Source organism: Kogia breviceps, chromosome 19 (assembly GCF_026419965.1).
Source record: "Kogia breviceps isolate mKogBre1 chromosome 19, mKogBre1 haplotype 1, whole genome shotgun sequence".
NCBI lineage: Eukaryota > Metazoa > Chordata > Mammalia > Artiodactyla > Physeteridae > Kogia > Kogia breviceps.
Window position 1 is genome coordinate 24,361,310 of NC_081328.1, and position 21,965 is coordinate 24,383,274.

General features: G+C 50.0%; 1 protein-coding gene across 1 annotated transcript; it reads left to right on the forward strand.

The window, feature by feature from the left end:
* Nucleotides 1–11,578: 11,578 nt before the first annotated feature.
* MPO (myeloperoxidase) lies at nucleotides 11,579–21,489 on the forward strand. The gene is made up of 12 exons (XM_067021529.1): nucleotides 11,579–11,672; nucleotides 11,822–11,915; nucleotides 12,241–12,416; nucleotides 12,612–12,735; nucleotides 12,835–12,964; nucleotides 13,035–13,241; nucleotides 14,099–14,417; nucleotides 16,199–16,359; nucleotides 18,618–18,873; nucleotides 19,340–19,510; nucleotides 20,318–20,555; nucleotides 21,282–21,489. The coding sequence occupies exons 1-12, from the start codon at nucleotides 11,597–11,599 to the stop codon at nucleotides 21,487–21,489; spliced, it is 2,160 nt and encodes a 719-aa protein (XP_066877630.1). The 5' UTR covers nucleotides 11,579–11,596.
* The last annotated feature ends 476 nt before the right edge of the window (nucleotides 21,490–21,965 follow it).

Genomic DNA, 21,965 nt, shown 5'->3' on the forward strand with positions numbered 1-21,965 from the left:
GCAGAAGGCCCGCAGGGGCTGTGACAGTGTGATTAGTTGGGGTTCTGTGTGGGGAACCACCAGGTTGGTGGTTGCACATTCTCCTTTTCTCCATGGGCCAGGGGGCAAAGGTGAGGATGGCTGCCCTTAGATGAGAACAGTGGGAGTAGCAGCTTGGATCAGAGCATGTGGGATCTTCCCGGACCAGGGCTCGAACCCGTGTCCTCTGCATTGGCAGGTGGATTCTTAACTACTGCGCCACCAGGGAAGCCCCAGAAACACAACTGTTTTTTTGTATTTTGGCCTTGTATGCTGCAACCTTACTAAACTCACTTATTAGTTCTAGTAGCTTTTTAATGGATTCCTTAGAATTCTCTACGTATGTGATCATATTGTATGTGAACAAAGACAGTTTTACTTCTTCCTTTCAAATTTTGATGCCTTTAATTTCTTTTTCTTGCCTCACTGCACCGATAGAACTTCCAGTACAATGCTTAATAGAAATAACAGGAAAGGACACACTTGCTTTGTTCCTGGTCTTAGGGAGAAAGCATTCAGTCTTTCACTCTTATGATGTCAGTGATAGAGTTTTTTTTGTAGAGGCCCTTTGCTGGGTTTGAGGAATTTCTCTTCTAACCCTCGTTTGCAGAGAGGTGTTTTTTGTTTGTTTGTTTTAAAGAGAATCAGCATTAAATCAAAACTACAATGAAGTATCAAAAAGTCTGCAAATAATAAATGCTGCAGAAGGTGTGGAGAAAAGGGAAGCTTCCTACACTGTTGGTGGGAATGTAAATGGTGCAGCCACTATAGAGAACAGTAAAAAGACTAAAAATAACTAAATAAACTAAAAAAAACAACAACAAAATAGAGTTACCATATGATCCAGCAATCCCACTCCTGGGCATACATCCAGAGAAAACCATAATTCAAAAAGATGCATGCACCCCTATGTTCACAGCAGCACTGTTTACAGTAGCCAAGACATGGAAGCAACCTAAATGTCCATCGACAGATGAATGAATAAAGAAGATGTGGTATACATACACAATGGAATATTAGTCATTAAAAAAGAATGAAATAATGCCATTTGCAGCAACATGGATACACCTAGAGATTATTATACTAAGCCTGAAGTAAGTCAGACAAAGACAAATATCATATGATATCACTTACATGCCGAATCTAAAATCTGACACAAATGACTTTATTTGCAAAACAGAAATAGACTCACAGACGTAGAAAACAAACTTACGGGGACTTCCCTGGTGGCTCAGTGGTTAAGAATCCGCCTGCCAATGCGGGGGACATGGGTTCGAGCCCTGGTCTGGGAAGATCCCACATGCCAAGGAGCAACTAAACCCATGCACCACAACTAGTGAGCCTGCGCTCTAGAGCCCACGAGCTACAACTACTGAAGCCCGCATGCCTAGAGCCTGCGCTCCGCGACAAGAGAAGCCACTGCAATGAGAAGCCTGCGCACCGCAATGAAGAGTAGCCCTCTCTCCTCGCAGCTAGAGAAAAGCCCGCGCGCAGCAACAAAGACCCAACGCAGCCAAAAATAAATAAATATATTTTTTAAAAAAAAGAAAGAAAGAAAACATACTTATGGTTACCAAAGGGGAAAGGGGAGGGAGGGATAAATTAGGAGTTTGGGATTAACTTATACGTAAAATAGATAGTCAACTACGACCTACTGTATAGCACAGGGAACTCTACTCAATATTTTGCAATAACCTATAAGGGAAAAGAATCTGAAAAAAATCGATATATATGTACGTATAACCGAATCACTTTGCTGTATACCTGAAACTAACACAACACTGTAAATCGACTATACTTCAATAAAAATAGATAAATTTTAAAAAAGAATCAGCATTAATTTATTTTTAATTGAAGTATAGTCGATTTACAATGTTGTAATAGTTTCTGGTGTATAGCAAAGTGATTCAGTTACATATATATATACACATATATATATCTTTTTCTGGATTCTTTTCCATTATGGTTTATTACAAGATATTGAATATAGTTCCCTGTGATATACAGTAAGACCTTGTTGGTTATCTATTTTATATATAGTAGTGTGTATAGGTTAATCCCAAACTCCTAATTTATCCCTCTCTTCCCTTTCCTCTTTGGTAACCATAAGTTTGTTTTCTATGTCTGTGGGTCTGTTTCTGTTTTGCAAATAAATTCATTTGTATCAGATTTTAGGTTCAGCATATAAGTGATATCATATGATATTTGTCTTTCTCTGTCTGACTTACTTCAGGCTTAGTATGATAATCCCTAGGTGTATCCATGTTGCTGCAAATGGCATTATTTCATTCTTTTTTATGACTAATATTCCATGGTGTATATATACCACATCTTCTTTATCCATTCATCTGTCGATGGACATTTAGGTTGCTTCCATGTCTTGGCTACTGTAAACAGTGCTGCAGTGAACATTGGGGTGCATGCATCTTTTTGAATTATGGTTTTCTCTGGATGTATGCCCAGGAGTGGGATTGCTGGATCCTATAGTAACTCTATTTTTAGTTGCTGGTGTCGTTGTTTCTGGCTGCACTTCGACGCTTGTGGGATCTTAGTTCCCCGACCCAGGATTGAACTGGGCTCCGGCAGTGAAAGCGCCGAGTCCTAACCACTGGACTGCCAGGGAATTCCCTATTTTTCGTTTTTCAAGGACCCTCCATACTGTTTTCCATAGTGGCTGCACCAGTTTAGATCCCCCTCCCACCCCCAACAGTGTTGGAGGGTTCCCTTTTCTCCACATTAAAAAAAAATAAAATCAGTAATGGAGGTTGGATTTTGTCAGATGATCTTTCTGCATGTAATGAGAGATCATACCATTTTTCTTAGTTATGGCAAATTTCATTGATTGATTTTGGAGTATTAAACCAACTTTACTTTCCTGGGATAAATTCTACTTGGTCATGACCTGGGAGGAGGAAGAAAGCCTATTCCCCAGGATGTGCCACTTTTGTTGAGTTAAGGAGTGTGTACAGGGCAAAGATAAGGGGGCGGTGGGGATGGTGGGAGACTCATACCAAATCTGGACTCATCCATTCTCTGTTTCCTACCTACCCTCAACCTTGGGTCCTTACCCATTAAGGAGTCTCCATCTTCCTCTGTCAAGGCAAGAACTTCCCCTTAGGTCACAGTACTCTGGTCCTCAGGGCAGGGGAAAGAACCTGTTGTTTCCACTCCCGAACCTGGCCAGGGTCCAGCACCACTCTCGCAAACTTCTGTTGGCCTCGAGGGGCTGTTTTCCTGCCTGCAGTCCCTGCAGAGAGGACAGCATAACTAGAAAGTTCTCCCTAGCCCCTCCCCCTGCTGGAGCTGCCTGGCCCTCATCCCCTCTTAGTCTGTCTTTCTGTCACCAGGTCCCAGGCTCCTCTGTCCCCCTGGGGTTTCCCACAACTCTTGTTATTTTCTGCTCTTCAACAACTCCACTTCTATGTCTCACTTCTGTGACATCTTCACCGTCCAGTTTGGCCGATGGATCCCGTAGCCCATGTTAACTCTGCTTTGCCTGAAACCAGGATTAACGTCGTATTACAGGAGCTGGAAGTCTACCTGTAACAGAGAATTTAAATGTAATACTAGAGGCATAAAAATAATAGAGCAGTATCTTCCAAGTGCCGAAAAGAAAGAAATGTGGACTTGAATTCTACATTTAGCCAAATTAGGGGTCACACTACTGAAGTCTCCCATAGGGGAAGCACTTAATCCTGAATGCCAGGTGGGTCAAGGTCACCATTTCAATCTTTGGTGATGTTTGACCTCATATTAAGAAATCGAAGTAAAAGTAATCCAAAACCACGGATTATGTAAAACAAATGAAAGTTTGTGGGGGGAGGGGGGTTGAGGTGGAGGGAGAGATTATTAATTCTTTTGTGAAAAAATTATTATATTTTCCTGGTAAAACTCACAAACAGAAGGGCATTGATTTTAAAGTAAAGCCTCCACCTCCTCAGCCTTTTCCGTTCCATTCCCCAAAGGTAACCACTGTTAATAGGCTTCTGCATCTGCTTCTAGAATGTTCTATGTATATTTAAAATGCGGGTGTGCGTGGTGTGTGTGTGTATGTGTGCTTTGCGCGAATTACATTATGCTGTATATAATGTTTTGTAACTAGCCCTTTTCCTTCAGCTACGTATTTTTCTCTATTGCTACATATAGACCTCCCTCCTTAGTCTTAAAGCCTGCATAAAACACCATTATGTGGATGTACCACAGTATGGTAAAAATTTTTTGATGGACATTTGGCTTGTTTCTACTCTTTTGGTTGTTGCAAATGAGGCTGAAATGAAGACCCTTGTGCTTTCTGTTTTCCTAAGAATGCATCTGAAGGATAAATTCCTTCCTGGAAGTAGAATTGCTGAGTCAGAGCAAGTGTACATTTTGGATTTTAACTGACATTGCCAAATTGCCATCCCATGGCATGGAGCCAATCTACACGTATCTTTTCACATGCTGACTGGCAATGGCTTTTTCAGCCCTTTTAAGTTTTAACTAGTCTGTCCGATGGATAAAGACGCTGTTGAATTCTTTTACTTTGAGTTTCACTGCTTCTTATTTTTAGTGTTATTTTGTAGAACTTTGACTCATAGAAGCTTACCACCCACCCCACCCCCACCACCAATAACCACAAGTATAAAGGGGGTTAACTGAATAACCATTAAACATTTGCATAGTCATGTAACTTAACTGTCTTTACCTTTACGATACTACCCTAAACAAATTTGAGAACCATTATTTGAAAATAACAAAAGCTTGAATGTTCACTCTTTAAAATGTTTTAATCTTGTTCAGTAAATAGGAAGTGCAACCTCTGTAGAATGGAGGGTTAAAAATGTACAAAGCTTTTCTGCTCTATGAATTTACCTTCTAAAGAGAACCAAAAGAAGCATACTAAATTTTTTTCTTTAAAAATACTTACCTTGGGCTTCCCTGGTGGCGCAGTGGTTGAGAATCCGCCTGCTGATGCAGGGGACACGGGTTCGTGCCCCGGTCTGGGAAGATCCCACAAGCCGCGGAGCGGCTGGGCCCGTGAGCCATGGCTGCTGAGCCTGCGCGTCCAGAGCGTGTGCTCCGCAACGGGAGAGGCCACAACAGTGAGAGGCCTGCGTACTGCAAAAAAAAAAATAAATAAATAAAATAAAAATAAATAAATAAAAAATAAAAATACTTACCTTGGGACTTCCCTGGTGGCGCAGTGGTTAAGAATCCGCCTGCCAATGCAGGGGACACGTGTTCAAGCCCTGGTCCGGGAAGATCCCACGTGCCGTGGAGCAACTAAGCCCATGCACCATAACTACTGAGCCTGCACTCTAGAGCCCACGAGCCACAACTACTGAGCCCAAGTGCCACAACTACTGAAGCCTGCATGCCTAGAGCCCGTGCTCCGCAACAAGAGAAGCCACCACAATGAGAAGCCCGCGCATCTCAACGAAGAGTAGCCCCTGCTCACCACAACTAGAGAAAGCTGCGCGGAGCAACAAACACCCCAACACAGCCAAAAACAAACAAATAATTAATTTAAAAAAATCCTTACCTTGAAAGCTTTTGAGGGAAAGAGAATATTTAAAAGATTTTACAAGTTCTGTGGAGAAACTCAAAGGCTAAATGTATATGCATTTTTCAAAAAGAGAGTACTTAGGAATAAACCTAACAAGAGGGTAAAACAATAACACTTCAATGAAGACTATAAAAGTAGACAAATAAAATGGTATGTTGTATTACTCAAGAATGTAAGCTCCGTGAGACCAAGGAATTTGTTAATTGCTATATCCCCAGTGCCAAGAACAGTGCTGGCACAGAGGTGCTCAGTAAATACATGTTGAATGGATGAAAGTGCATGGATAGGAAGATTTAATATCATAAGATGCCAATTGTCACCAAATTTGTGTATAAATTGAATACAATATCAATAAAAATCTCAACTGGTTTTCTCATGGAACTAGATGCTCAAAAATTCACAGGAGAGAGAAAATATGTTAGAATGTTGAAGATTCTTTTGGAAAAGAAGAATGAGGAAGGAGAATTTATCTCACGAGAAAACAAAACATATTAAAAAGTTGTGGCAACTGCAACGATTAGGTATCGACATCGGAACTGACAGCTAGACTAGTAGATCAGTAGAATAGAATAATCTAGAAACACACACACATTTATGGTGAGTGATAAAAGTAGCATCTCAGCTCAGTGGAGAAATGACAGGTTATTCAGTTAAAGGTACTGGGACAACTGGTTTTCCATTTGGAAAGAAATGAAGGTAGCTTGGTTTCTTACACTGTTCACACATACACATTCCAGATGGTTTAGTGATCTAAATGTGAAAAATCAAAGTATTAAGGTTTTAGAAGAATATACATATGATTTTTGAAAAAGGGAAGATCCTCTTAAACAAATCTGAAAAGGAAGATCCATAGAGGAAAAGATTGATAAATTTGTCCACCTTAAAATTAAGACCCTATAAAAAACATAAATGAAAAGTAACAAGACTGGAAAAAAATATTAGCAACGTACATGACAGCTGACAGATGACTGTTCATCCAGAACATATAATAACTTTTGCACTTCAATAAAAAGAGTGATAATCAATAGGAAACTGGACAAAACCAAGCACAGGAAATTTACAGAGGAGATAATATGCATACAATGATGCACAATCTCACTCTTAATCAAATAAATAAAAATTGAACCAATAACGTGATTCTAATCTTTGCCTACGAGAATTTTACCATTTGGAGGACAGTTTGGTAATATCTATTAAAAATTTAAAATGCACAAAACCTATGACTGACTTCTCAATCTTTACCCAGGAGAACACATGTGTGTGCACAAAGAAGCTCTTGCTGCTTTTTTTTTTTTTTTTTTTTTTGTGATACGCGGGCCTCTCACTGTTGTGGCCTCTCCCGTTGCGGAGCACACGCTCCGGACGCGCAGGCTCAGAGGCCACGGCTCAACGGGCCCAGCCGCTCCGCGGCATGTGGGATCTTCCCGGACTGGGGCACGAACCCGTGTCCCCTGCATCGGCAGGCGGATTCTCAACCACTGCGCCACCAGGGAAGCCCTGCTGCTTTGTTTTTAATAGTGAAAAATGGAAAAATGTCAGCTTCCATCAATAGAGGGAGGGTGGCGTAGTGGAGGTGTATACCTCATCTGAAGAATACTGGGTAACAGTTAAAAAAGTGAGCTAGTTCTCTAAGTAGCACATGATAACAGATCTGCGAGAGGTATTATTGAGTGAGAGAAGCACGCGCTGAGCAATGTGTATAATGTGCTATCATTTATGGAAAAATAAAGAAGACTATTTCCCACAGATCCATATGTATAAATGAATGTAAAGTAAAAAGGTTTGGAAGGACAAACACAAAAATGACAAAAGTGTTTATGTCTCAGGATTGGGGGAAAGGGACTGTAATTAGAAATGGTGTAATAACCTAATCTAGAGGGAGCTTGAAACTGACCGGTGATATCTTAATTTTATTCAAAAGATATCCAGGTATTACTTACCTGCCTAATTCTAAATTCACTTTTAAAACTTTAAAGAGAGAGAAAACAAGGACTTCGGACTGGGTGCAATGGGCGTGTTTGAGGAGTCACTGCCCCCGTCCCCTCCCCAGCTTCCATAAGCCCCCTTCACTCCAACCAAACACACACACAGGAAATCTGGCTGCAATCCCAACTGAACTGTTTCCTAAACAGCATTAAGAAAGAACAAGCTGTTTTGCAAGCAGTAGCAGAGAGAGCCCGTTACCCCATAGACAGTTGGACTTCACCCTAGGAGTGGGGATGTTTGGGAAGGCGAATGGAGAGAAGGAGGGCAAGTAGGTGTGGGTGGGTGGAGGGGCTCCCTCACAGGACTATAGTCATGAGATGTAGCAGTCTCAGCAGTGCCCTCCAGAGGCCACGCCCAGGATAGGGAGCTAGGGGGTAAGTTGTGGGACAAGGCTTGTCTGAAATATCTCCTCTGGCAGACATACTCTCCTTCTGGTTATTCGGCACGCAGAGAAGCCCTCTGAGCCTCAATCACACCTGAGCCAGACAAATAGGGCCTAGATGAGGGATCAGCAGAGATACAGATTGGGCAAGCTTACAGTGATCCCACCCGGGCCATTATTAATTGGTTGGAAACATCATAAAGAGCATCTCACATCATCACAGAGCATCTCAAACCTCTGCACACAAATGGAGACCCACAGCCCCTGCCCTGAGCCAAAGGCAGGTGGTTTGGGGATTATAAATCTTGAGAATTCTACCCCCTCCACACGGATAGAGAGTGAAGGGCATTTTGACGTCATCCTTTGAAAAGGCTTTAGTTTTTCATTCACGGCCTCCACACCGCCCGTGAGAAATCGGGGCAGGTCTCTGGACGCCCATGAATCACTGCAACGCCTCCTGCCTGGCACTTGGCCTCTGGGCCTGTCCCCTCAGTGCACCTTCCACTTGGCAGACCAAGTGAGCTTTCTAAAATGAACTCTGACCATGCACTTCGGGGCCTTCATGGCTCCCTGGAGCCTTCAGGACAAGAACTTCTCAGGAGGTCAGCAAGAGCGTTGTGTCCTGGGCCTTTGCCTGCCTTACCAGCCTCATCCTGCCCCACCCTGTCCCCCACGTTGGAACTGTCTGGGCGAAGGCCACCTGTGTCAAGGATTTTGCTGTGTCATCCTCTGGGTCCAGAATGCTCTTCCTCCCTGTGTCCAACTTATAAACATTCTTCAAGACAGTCTCAAGCACCAATTCCTCAAAAAAGCCTTCTCTGATGCCCCCAAAGAACCCTGCACAAGGTTGTTGAGCTGCCATCGGCCTGCATCCCCCTGTGCTCACGGAGGAAAAGGTCTTTGCTCAATGGAGGGCACCCAATGGCCAGCAGAGTACCTGTCCTGTGCGGGGGCTCGGTACCTACTCATTGAATAAATGCCTGAGTGAAAGGTCAGGAATAAACCTGCAGAGGCCACTGGGTAAAGAGCACTCATTTGTAAGTCAAGAGACCTGACAACTAGATTTTTCTGAGCTGTGCCACACTGCTGCCCTAGGCAAAGTTATTACCTTCCCAGACCTCCATCTTTCTCATCTGTGCTATGAGGAACTTGCATTAAATGTCTCTTACCTCTTGGGCTCTGACAATTCCCTTAAAAGAGTAAAGGAACCCTAATTGTCAGGGTTGATGAGGGCAACTCTTCCTCGTTGCTCCCACGCATGTAGCTGATGGGAGGGTGAAAGCCTTAAAAACGTGGATACCCAAATATGCAGCAATTTTACTTCTAGGACTTTCTGCCTAAGGAAATAACTGAAGATGCGACTAGAGATTTAACTCTATGGATAATGACCCTAGTACTGCTTATAACAGTGAAAATAGGAAATGACCCAAGTATCTAACAAGAGAGGATTAGTGAATAAAACATAGTATTTCATACCAAATATTATGCAGACATAGAAATGAAATAAATCTCTTTTTATTGACAGAGAGATATCCAGGCTAAATTAAGTATTAAAAGTAGATTGTAGGGGCTTCCCTGGGGGCACAGTGATTAAGAGTCCGGCTGCCAATGCAGGGGACGTGGGTTTGAGCCCTGGTCTGGGAAGATCCCATATTCTGCGGAGCAACTAAGTCCTTGTGTCACAACTATTGAGCCTGTGCTCTAGAGCCCGCGAGCCACAACTACCGAAGCCTACATGCCTAGAGCCCATGCTCCGCAACGGAGAGTAGCCCCCGCTTGCCGCAACTAGAGAAAGCCTGTGCGCAGCAACGAAGACCCAACACGGCCAAAAATAAATAAATAAAATTAAAAAAAATTAGATTGTAAAATAATATTTAAAGTAATATTAAATATTAAAAATAATATATTTTTTTGGCGTCACCACGTGGCTTGTGGGATCTTAGTTCTCCGACGAGGGATTGAACCCGGGCCATGGCATGAAAGCGCCAAGTCCTAACCATTGGACTGCCAGGGAACTCCCCTAAAGTATGTTCTTACCACTGTTTAAAATACCTAGTATATCTACATATAGGATATCGAATTATGAAATGGGGTTATTGGTGAGTGGTGGGATTCTGGGAAATTATTTTCCTTCCTGCTTCTTATTTATGTGAAAGATGGCAAACCTGGAAAGAAAAAGAATTACCCATAACCTCACCTGATTGTAAATATTTTATTTACTTATTCTATAACATTTCATGTATGGAAATATATGTTACTTACAGGATGAAAAAAAAAGTATTTTCAAAAGCCTATAAAATTCTAGAACGTGATTCACAAAGAGCCATTCGTCCAAGTTCACCCATAGCACGTCCCTGGCAGAACAAGGCTGGAAGAACGGCCTCCTCTCTCATGGGCCCCTGGACTCTGCTTCCTGGCAGATGACAGGATCACTGGGTACATCGGGAAGATGTCTCTGTCCCTTGTTCCTTGGCCAAGATGTGGTCTGGGCATAGAAGGCGAGAGTGCGTGCAGGAGGGTATCTGAAGGTAGGAGGTGTGGGTAGACCAAATAGGACATGGGGGCCACGGTTGGCACGTGCCCAGCCTGACGAGGGTACAGGGAGGTGGACAGACACAGTCATTGGTCGTAGGGTACCTTTCCTGCTGCGGAATGGCAGTCCTTTGGCCCTTCTTCCCCAGGGCTTCTCCCTCTTCTATTTCAAAAGTTTAATGCAAATCCTAACGACACCGATCTTGTCCCTGGGAGGCACTGGGCTGTGTCACCCAACTGACCACTAACCACAACCAGCTCGCTTCTCTCCTGGTTCCTGAAATCTGGGGGCAGATGGTGGGGATGTTGGAGACAGCCCCCTACCCAAAGCCAAGAGGGAAGGGGATGAAGAGAGGGATAGAGGAAGTTAACCTTGGTCCTCAGCCCACGGCCCCCAGGGTCTTCTTTCCTGTGAAGCCCAACCGTCCCCAGCCAGATTTCCTGTCCCTTTAACCTTCTCCAAGAATGCAGGGCTGCCCGTCAAGGTTGGCCACAGGGGTCAGGTTGCTGTTGGGGGTGGGGCACGGCAGACGGGGCCATCGTCACTTCAGGTCTCCCCTTCACCTTCTGTTTCCCATAATTCCTTAGGGTGCCAGTTCCTAACTTTTGTCCCTTTCAAAGGAACCTTGGATACTCAGTTGAACCAGAATTTTGGAGGGGGGGTGGGGTGGTTAGTGGTCTGCGCCCCGTGGGGACAGCACTGGTCTAGGCACACGATGGGGAGCTGAGAAACTCTGGGGGTGCTAAGTTCAAAGGCTGGAGGCAGTTCTGGTCCCCTCTTCTCCTTCCTGTCTCATCCATCTCAGAGAACTCTTTCTAGGCACCCCAGGCCCAGGTGGGGAGGAGAGAGGGTTCAGTCTCCGGGGGGCGGGCCTCATCTGCCCTGCCCCTCCCCCAGCTTGGAGGACATAAAAGCCCAGATTTAGCTAAGAGGTGATGTCAGTGCCAGTTGGAGCACTGGAACTTTGCAGGTGGGGTCCTGGACTCCGTCTGCTGGCAGAGCCCGCTGAGGGGGGCACTGGGGGGTGACGGTGGAAGTGAGGGGCCTGGGAGGAGAGGGGCGTGGGGCTCTCTTCTCCCTAAATGCCCTGCGGGCTTTGGACACTTACTGGGCTTGGGGTCTTGCTGCAGAGATGAAGCTGCCCCTGGGCCTAGCAGGACTCCTGGTCATTCTAGCAACGCCCCAGCCTTCTGAGGGTGCTTTTCCAGGTAACGGTTCAGAAGGAAGGGAGAAGCTGCTGTGTTGGGGGAGGTTCTAAGTCCCCGGGATGCCTCCCCTCAGTGTAAGCCACCTGGGCTCTAGGGCCTGATGGAGGCTTTGGGTCCAGTCCTGACCTCGTGACCCCTGTTCTGGGCAGCTGTCCTGGGGGAAGTGGAGACCTCGGTGGTGCTGACCTGCATGGAGGAGGCCAAGCGGCTAGTGGACAAAGCCTACAAGGAGCGGCGGGAAAGGTGGGGCATCGGGGTACGGCCTGGCTCTGGGCAAGGCTGTCCCAGGCCTTTCAGAGAAGGAACAGGCAGTGGGGAATTCGTGGCTGGGGCTGGGGCCCTCTGTCTGTCAGTCTCTTCATCTCTGGGTGTGAGAACATCTTCCAAACCATGCTTCCCATGGCCTGGCCTCTGGGCACCCAGGTCCAAACCCTGTTTAAAAAGAGAAACCTGCTTCCTAACTGTGGGTCTGTCTACACTGTCCTCTGTGTCCAGAACCCTGGGCTGGGGCTCTGCTGAGCCTCTCTGCCTCCCTTCTCTGGCCCTCCCTCCTCCCTTCCCCAAGCAGCATCAAGCAGCGGCTTCACAGTGGCTCGGCCAGCCCCATGGAACTCCTGTCCTACTTCAAGCAGCCAGTGGCAGCCACCAGGACAGCTGTGAGGGCTGCTGACTACCTGCACGTGGCCCTAGGCCTGCTGGAGCGGAAGCTGCGGCCCCTGTGGCCAGGCCGCTTCAATGTCACAGGTGCCATGCCCTCTACATCCCAGACCCTCGCTCAATCCCGGTGGTTCCCCCGAACCCTCTTTCCAGGGAGTCTCAGCGGGCATCCCAGCGTCCCCTCCATGTCCTCGGACCACACCACCCAACCGAGGCTCCCCAGCAGAGGATAGAAAACAGGGTCTCAGCTCCCACTCGCCCCCTACTTTCCCGGCCCCGCAGACGTGCTGACACCGGCCCAGCTGGATCTGCTGTCCAAGACTAGCGGCTGCGCCTACCAGGACCTGGGGGTGAGGTGCCCAGAGGAGGACAAGTACCGAACCATCACCGGGAAGTGCAACAACAAGTGCGGCCGCTGGGGACCGCCCCTCGGCGGGCGGGCAGTGGCTAGAGGGGGGTGGTCCCGGCCACATGGCGTCAGCGCCCTGTTCCCCCACCCCTGCAGGCGCAACCCCACGCTAGGGGCCTCCAACCGCGCCTTTGCGCGCTGGCTGCCGGCGGAGTACGAGGATGGCTTCTCCCTGCCCTTCGGCTGGACGCCCGGGGTCAAGCGCAACGGCTTCCCGGTGCCCCTGGTGAGCCCTGGCCCGCGGAGTGGGAGAGGTCCGGCCGGGGCCAGGGCCCCTGACTCCCCGTGTCCCGCAGGCTCGCGCCGTCTCCAACGCCATCGTGCGCTTCCCCACGGAGAACCTGACCCCGGACCAGGAGCGCTCGCTCATGTTCATGCAGTGGGGGCAGCTGCTCGACCACGACCTCGACTTCACCCCCGAGCCAGCCGCCCGCGTCTCCTTCCTCACTGGCGTCAACTGCGAGACCAGCTGCGTGCAGCAGCCTCCCTGCTTCCAGCTCAAGGTAATCCCTCCCTGCCCCACCGGCCAGCCTGCCGGCTCGCGGGAGGGGCAGCGTTCCCGGAAGGGAACACCTCCCTCCGTGCCCAGCCTTCCTTCCCTGGCTCCCAGCAAGGCTGGCCCTGAGCCCCCATCCCCCACCGCTCTGGGCTAGGGACCTTCCCACCGTCCCTCAAACCTCTGTGCGCAGGTGCCGGGGACTCAGTCCTCCTCCCTCCCCACTCCCGGGCTCCCTCTCCCCAAGCCCACATCACACAGAGGCTGGGTTTTGGGGTTGGAGCAGGACTGAGAGTGGGCTGCTTGGTCGAGACACGTGCAGAGTAGGTAGACGAGGGGAGAAAGAAGGAAGGAGCATCCGAGAGAGAGGGAGGGAGAGACAGGGGCCAGAGGGAGAGAGAGGAAAGGGACAGGGAAGAGACAGAGACGGGAGAGGAAGGGGAAAGGAAGAGGAGGCCCCCGGAGAGTGTAGAGACCAGATCTAGGGAACAGAGGAGGGAGGAGCAGAGACAGAAAAGAGGAGAGAAAGGAGGTTTGGGGGGGAGGGGGTCAGAGGACTGGCCACACCCCCTCCAGGGGGCCCCACATCCCCCACGCCAGCGTCCTACTCGTCACCCCTCCAGCTCGGAGGCGCTCCGCTGGTGGAACCTCAGGCTGATCCCCTGGGGGCCTTGAGACACCTTCCGGCCAGCCAAGGGGACCGAGGAGCTCCGTTTTAGTGTCTGGGTTGCCCCCTCTGGTCCTGGGCTCTAGGCTGCTTCCGAGGTGGGAATTAAGGCCTTCAGGAGGGTGGACAGGGGAAAGCCACTCCTGATCTCTATCCCTGCCCTCAGCGAGCCCGCCGGGCCTCTCTCTGTGCCGCAGATCCCGCCCGATGACCCCCGCATCAAGAACCAACGTGACTGCATCCCTTTCTTCCGCTCCAGCCCAGCCTGCAAAGGGAGCAACATCACCTTCCGCAACCAGATCAACGCGCTCACCTCCTTCGTGGACGCCAGCATGGTGTACGGCAGCGAGGACCCCTTGGCCATGAAGCTGCGCAACCTGACCAACCAGCTGGGGCTGCTGGCCGTCAACACCCGCTTCCATGACAACGGCCGGGCCCTGCTGCCCTTTGACAACCTGCACGATGACCCCTGCCTCCTCACCAACCGCACCGCGATGATCCCCTGCTTCCTGGCAGGTCGGTCCAGGGCAGGGACCTGGGCTGACTCAGGGGTGCCCCCTACCGGAGCCACAGCGGGCCTGTTTGAGAGCCCCTTGTGGGTTTGCATTTTGAGAGACTGTCCTCATCAACTTCATGATATTAATCCAGTTGCCTTGGTAACAAGTTGGATGGAGCCAGAGAGGCGAAACAAAAACAAAACCCCAAACCTAAGAAGGAGACTCAGGGATGGCAAAGGAGCGAACCTCTGTCCATCTGGTCAACCCTTTCTCTGTCGCTCTCTTTCCCTCTGGACTCTGGGAGAGAGGAAAGTTGAGTCCTCCAGGAACAGGGAACTGAAGGGACAGAGAGCAGCATGGCACCCTCACCCTCTAGAATCACAGTATCCAATATGGTAGTCACTTGCCACATGTGGCTATTTTCATTTACGTGTAAGTTAATTTAAATTAACTTAAATTTAAAACAAGATTCCTCCACTGCACTAGCTACATTTCAAGTGCTCAACAGCCGCGTAGGCTAGTGGCTTCCATATAGGACAGCTCAAATGTAGAACACTTCCATCTTCATGTTCTATTGGACAGAGCTGCTCAAGAACATCACCACCTATCCACCTCGATTCCCTGTAATAAGAGAGGGTGGGATTTTCGATTTAAACGACTGGCATTCCTGGGGATGTGGTTGGGACAATGATGGTGGTAGTGCCCAGAAATTTTACGCTTTTACCTTTAAACCCAACAGTGGGTCTGAGGCCTTTCTCTCTGGCCTCCCAACCTCACCTCCTGGTGGCTCCTGATGGCTGGGCCCTGGGGAGGAGAATCAAGGTCAGCACCAGTGTGGGCTTTTCTGGGCTAGTGGGGGAAGAGCAGCACTCCTTGGCCTCCACATGGTGTTGAGCCACATGTTCCCAGCCCGGATGGTCATGACCTCTGTCAGGTTGTGGGAAGGGAAAGCTGCTCTCAGAGGATATCCTCCTCAACAAACTTTAGCGCTGTGGAGGACTGAACCCAGCGTCCTGCAGAAATGGGCCTGGCCCTAACCCTCTGATACTTCCAGAGCAGGTTTAGGGGAAGACTAGAGGGATCAGAGGGTCACACTTTGTTCCTTTGCACAGTCTCAGGGGTGGACTTCAAACATCCTGTGCCCTGGCTCCCTGCACTGAGCAGGCTGCCCAATCAGCATGCAGTAAGGTGTGGATGGCAGTTCTGAGCAGATGGTACTGGCTTTCTAGAGTCCTGTGTTAAGAAGGATTCTGAGGTTGCATCCAATTTTAGCAGGAGAGAGGGCTGTGATCATTCACTGTGTCTCACACGGACAGGAAAATAGGGAGAGCCAACGTGCGTGCTACTTTTTGGCCTTCCCTGAATCAAGAGAATAAGTCAATCAAGCTGTATTCATGGATCTCCTATTTTGTACCAGGCACTGTGTTAAACCCCATGTGTCTATGTATACATTGGATGGGAGGGTCAGATACAAAAAGGCACAAGCCCGGTCCTTGTCCTCAAGGTGCTACCAGTCTCAGGTGTGGGAAGGTGGCAAGTCTTGTGTCAGATCTGGTGCTTAGTGAATGAGTGTCTCTGACCAGCAGTGCCACTAAAGAGAGGGAGAGCTATTATGGGGCACCAGGGCATCAAGGCAGGCTTTCTGGAGGAGGTGTAAACTGAGCATGGCATGGAAAGATGGGTGGAGGGGAGGGCTGGGTAAGGGGCATTTGAGGCCTTGGCTTGGGAGAGGGTTTCAGTGGAGCAAGTCCTTTCTGGGAGGGAGGTCTTAGGAATGACCATAGCTTTTGCTTCCCCAAGGGGACAGCCGCTCAAGTGAGATGCCTGAGCTCACCTCCATGCACACACTCTTGCTGCGGGAGCACAACCGGCTGGCCACAGAGCTCAAGCGCCTGAACCCCTGCTGGGATGGAGAGAAGCTCTATCAGGAAGCCCGAAAGATCGTGGGAGCCATGGTCCAGGTAGGCAGTCCTGCGCATCAGTGATGCCAGGGGTCGGCAGACGGGATCCAGACATGCCTCTGCCACATCTTAGCAGTGCAAATTCACCCTCATGAGCTTCAGTTTCTTCATCCGTGATACTGTAAGGATTAAAGGACACATATGAAAACACCTGGCACATACTAAGTGCCTGACAAGGGTCACTTGCCTTCCATCCCCTCTTTCCCAGGCTTGCTGACCTTTCTACTGATACTTTCCTGTCCACCGGGAATGGTATTGGGAGGTTTAAACAGGTGGTTCTAAAGTGCCTGGCGCACAGAGGCTGTTCAGTAAATGCTTCTCCTTTCCTTCATCTCATCATCACCCATGGCTCCTTTGCACACTCCCTCTTCTTTTTTTTTTTTTTTTTGCGGTACGCGGGCCTCTCACTGTTGTGGCCTCTCCCGTTGCGGAGCACAGGCTCCGGACGCGCAGGCTCAGCGGCCATGGCTCACGGGCCCAGCCACTCCGCGGCATGTGGGATCTTCCGAGACCAGGGCACGAACCCGTGTCCCCTGCATCGGCAGGCAGACTCCCAACCACTGCGCCACCAGGGAAGTCCCTCCTTCTCCCAACTTTTGGTTCTCCAGCATCCCCATTGTCTCTCCAAGACATAAACACACACACGCACCCACGCACGCACACGCACCCACGCACGCACACGCACACGCATGCACATGCACACTCGTTGTTAATACTCCTTGACCCTGGAGGGGAGAGAGTTGCTGGTGCTGAGGGTGAGTTTTCAATTTGCACTAAGAAAGTAAGTGAGATTCATTTAAACCTCAGAGGAAATTCCAGAGTCTAGAATCTAGAGTGGGACTGTTCCATCTTTTCTCTTTTCACTGGGAGAAAGCATCTAGGGTGGCCCTTTTCCATTTTGCTTCTCCTCCTCCTACAGGCAATATATTGAACCCTACTGTGAGCCAGGCACTTGCTGGGCACTGAGTAATTTCAAGAGCAATGAGATACAACCCTTGCCCTCAAGGAGCTAATAAGTTTGTAGGAGAAATGGGACCATGGGTAACAAGGGCAAGGGAGTTATTGCAAGGACTAACAAAGCCCTTTTTAAATGTAATACTTTAGGGCAGAGAGCAGCATAATTACCTGTAATTTACATTTGAGGAACTGGGGCTCAGAGAGGTTAATAACTGGCCCAAGGGCACACAGCAGGCAAGCACTAGAGCTCTGTTTATGCCACTCGATGCCACTCTGTGAGACTCAGCTCCAGTGCTGTGAGAGGCAAATCCCTGGCCGTATTCGGGAGCAGGCGAAGAATCTGCTGGGCGGGGTGAGTGGAGAGGCTGCTCTGCGTGACTTTTCTCTTTTTTTCCTTTTTTTTTTTTTAACATCTTTATTTGAGTATAACTGTTTTACAATAGTGTGTTAGTTTCTCCTTTACAACAAAGTGAATCAGTTATACATATACATATGTTCCTATATCTCTTCCCTCTTGTGTCACCCTCCCTCCCACCCTCCCTATCCCACCCCTCTAGGTGGTCACAAAGCACAGAGTTGAACTCCCTGTGCTATGCGGCAGCTTCCCACTAGCTATCTAATTTACATTTGGTAGTGTGTTTATGTCCCTGCCACTCTCTCACTTCGTCACAGCCTACCCTTCCCCCTCCCCATATCCTCAAGTCCATGCTCTAGTAAGTCTGTATTTTATTCCCGTCCTACCACTAATCTCTTCATGACATTTTTTTTTCTTAGATTCCATATATATGTGTTAGCATACGGTATTTGTTTTTCTCCTTCTGACTTACTTCACTCTGTATGACAGACTTCAGGTCTATCCACCTCATTACAAATAATTTCATTTCTTTTTATGGTTGAGTAATATTCCATTGTATATATGTGCCACATCTTCTTTATCCGTTCATCTGTTGGTGGACACTTAGGTTGCTTCCATGTCCTGGCTATCGTAAATAGAGCTGCAATAAACATTTTGGTACATGACGCTTTTTGAATTATGGTTTTCTCAGGGTATATGCCCAGTAGTGGGATTGCGGGGTCATATGGTAGTTCTATTTGTAGTTTTTTAAGGAACCTCCATACTGTTCTCTATAGTGGCTGTATCAATTTACATTCCCACCAGCAGTGCAAGAGGGTTCCCTTTTCTCTACACCCTCTCCAGCATTTATTGTTTCTAGAGTTTTTGATGATGGCCAATCTGACCGGTGTGAGATGATATCTCATTGTAGTTTTGATTTGCATTTCTCTACGTGACTTTTCTTTAGATCATCACTTACCGGGATTACTTGCCCCTGGTGCTGGGGCCGGTGGCCATGATGAAGTACCTGCCCCAGTACCGCTCCTACAATGACTCGGTGGACCCGCGCATCGCCAACGTCTTCACCAACGCCTTCCGCTATGGCCACACCCTCATCCAACCCTTCATGTTCCGCCTGAACAATCAGTACCAGCCTATGCAGCCCAACCCTCGTGTTCCGCTCAGCAAGGTCTTTTTTGCCAGCTGGAGGGTTGTGCTGGAAGGTGAGCAGGACCTAGGCCAGGAGTGAGTTAGCTGGCAGCCGAGGGTGGGATGGGGGTGGGCTTGGTCACAGGGAGCTAGGGTGGAACAAATCCTCTTTCCTTCCATCTTTGGGCATCTGATCTGACTTTCCAGCCTCAGTTCACCTGACTCTCCTTGCACATCTGATAACAAAGAGTTGGGGGGAGATGGCTTGCAAGGAGCTGGCTCCTTCCTGGGTGTTGTACTGAATAATTCTCAGTGACCCAGGAGGTCAGGGGCTGGGAGCACCTGAGCCTTGCCTGTCTGAATGGCATTACCCCCGGAGACCTCAAAGCCTCAGTGAGGACCTGCCCGCTGGGGGCACCTTGACACCAGAAGCCGCATGTGCCCAGCCCTCTTCTGCAGTTCCCCCGGTTCTACCTGACTCCGGTCTGAGCTCTGATACTGAGCCAGATCCTTCCCCCAGCCTTGCTCCTCTTGTCCCAGGTGGCATCGACCCCATCCTCCGGGGCCTCATGGCCACCCCTGCCAAGCTGAATCGCCAGAACCAAATCGCGGTGGATGAGATCCGGGAGCGGTTGTTTGAACAGGTCATGAGGATCGGGCTGGACCTGCCCGCTCTAAACATGCAGCGCAGCCGGGACCACGGCCTCCCAGGTGAGGGGCTGGAGGAGTCTCCCCGGCCCCGCCCCTCCCCACCTCCCACTCCAGGGCCCGCCCTCCCCAGTGCCCCCAGCTGCCCAGGGCTCCCCCGAACCCCCAGAACGTTGCTCTTAGGATGCGGTCTGAGGTCAGGCCCCTACCTCTCCCTGGGCCCATCTGCCCCATTTCCAGCACCTCCCGCCTCCTTGGTGTTGCGGTAACCCTCCAAGTTAGAGCATCACCGTAATAACCACAGCCCCCGCCCACAGTCTGAAAATCCGTCTCCATCTCACTTCACTTTGCTTCATTTTACATGAATTCTGAGGGTAAGAGATTATTATCACCTCCGTTTTACTAATGAGGAAACTGAGGCTTGGAGAAATTCAGAATCTGCTCAGGTTCTCCAGCCAAGTCCATGACAGCTGGAATTGGAGCCCAGATCAGCCTCATGCCACGCCCGTGCCTGTGTTATAGGACAGCTGGTGTGGCTGATTCTTCTAGACACACTGCGCCCATCACGGGTCTGAGATCTCCACAGGGGGCTGGGAGATGCTCCTATTCTTGGAGCCAAGCAGCAGTTATGGCAATTTAGGATTTACCTTAGGGTGGGAAGGCAAGGAGAAGACAGAGAGGCTCCTGGAGAGACCCAGCTGTCCCCAGGCCCCTGGAGAGGCCGGAGGGTTCCCTGTGGGGTTTAGAGCCTGGTAGCAGCCCCTCCGTGTCCTCCCCTCCCTCAGGTACCTCGGTACGTGGCCTCGCTGTGTTGGGAAGGTGGCCTTTCTGGGACCCACCCACGGGCCTCTCTCCCCTCCCCCCATACAGGGTACAATGCCTGGAGGCGCTTCTGCGGGCTTCCGGAGCCCAGCACGGTGGGCGAGCTGGGCACGGTCCTGAAGAACCTGGACCTGGCGAGGAAGCTGATGGCCCAGTACGGCACGCCCAACAACATCGACATCTGGATGGGTGCTGTGGCCGAGCCCTTGAACAGCAAAGGCCGCGTGGGCCTGCTCCTTGCCTGCCTCATCGGGACCCAGTTCAGGAAGCTCCGCGATGGCGATCGGTGAGGACAGAGGCCGAGGGGCTCAGGCCCGCTGCGTGGCGGTGGGCCCGTCCCTGACCCTCGGGGGCCCCAGCCTCCTCGTGCTAGAAGGAGTGCGTTGTGGGGAGCCTCAGGGTCACCTCTCACGTGCCCTGAATCTGCTGGGGGCGCAGCAAGGAGGGACCTGGACCCTTGGTTGTGAAGGAGGGAAGAGAGAAAACGCCACCCGTAGTCACTTCTTCTCCGGGTCCCGGGCTGCCGCCACGGCACCACCAGTCTCCGTTGAAAGGTCCCATCCTTGCTTTCCCACGGCTGCTCCTGCTGTCATTTCCCTGGGGTGACATCTATCACACCCAGTTCTACCCTAGCCTGAATCGCGCCTTTGGGATCATTTTTAAAAGGTGTCCCACTCAGGGTGGACAAATTATAAACCACCCCCAAGAGCCTTTCCCCCCACGTGGATGTAGCCCTGGCTACGTTGTGAATGAGTGTGGGCCTGGCTCCCCGTCTGTCGTCAGCGGTGCCCGGAGGCTGCTGGGGCGTGGGCGGGGGGAGGCAGCTGGGCAGCTGTGAGTGGCGCTCTATTTGTTTGAACCCCCCTGGGCTGCCTGAAGGGCTGGAGCTCCCCCGTGCTGGGGGGCCGGTGTCTGCCGTGGTCCTGTGTCATCCGGGAGCAGCTCCAGCCAGTGGACGCCCTCCCGGCCCAGGAGGGCCTCTGGTACAGTGGCCAGGGGTGTTCCCGTGCAGGTTTTGGTGGCAGAACAAGGGCGTGTTCAGCCCGCAGCAACAGCAGGCCCTGGCCAGCATCTCCTTGCCTCGCATCATCTGCGACAACACAGGCATCACCGTCGTGTCCAAGAACAACATCTTCATGTCCAACACGTTCCCTCGGGACTTTGTCAACTGCAGTGCACTCCCTGTGTTGGACTTGGCTTCCTGGAGGGACAGGGACTAGAGACTGGGTAAGGGGGTGCAGTGGTGAGGTGAAGGTTGGGCATACCTGGGCTGGCCAGTTGGAACCACAGAGATCTCCCTTCCCTAGGTGAGCTCATCCCTGTTCTGGGTGCCAGCCAGAAAAACCAATGACTCGACATTCATTCGTGTGTGTGTGTGTGTGTGTGTGTGTGTGTGTGTGTACGTACGTGCGCAGTGAATATAAATTGCATTGTGTGTGTGTGTTGTGTGTGAACGTGGGTAGTATTTTGTGTGCTGTGTATGTGTGTTTGCTGTTTATGTACTAAGTATGGAAGGCAGCAGAGTGGGTTGGCGAGGAACACGAGCTCAGGAGCTAGACCGCTTGGGTTCAAACCCTGCCTCTGCAGCTCACCAGCTATGTGACCTTGAACAAGTTCCTCAACCTTGCTAAGCCTGAATTTTCTTCTCTGTAAATAACAGCTATCAGGGCTCCTTAGAAGGTCCACTTGCATTCTC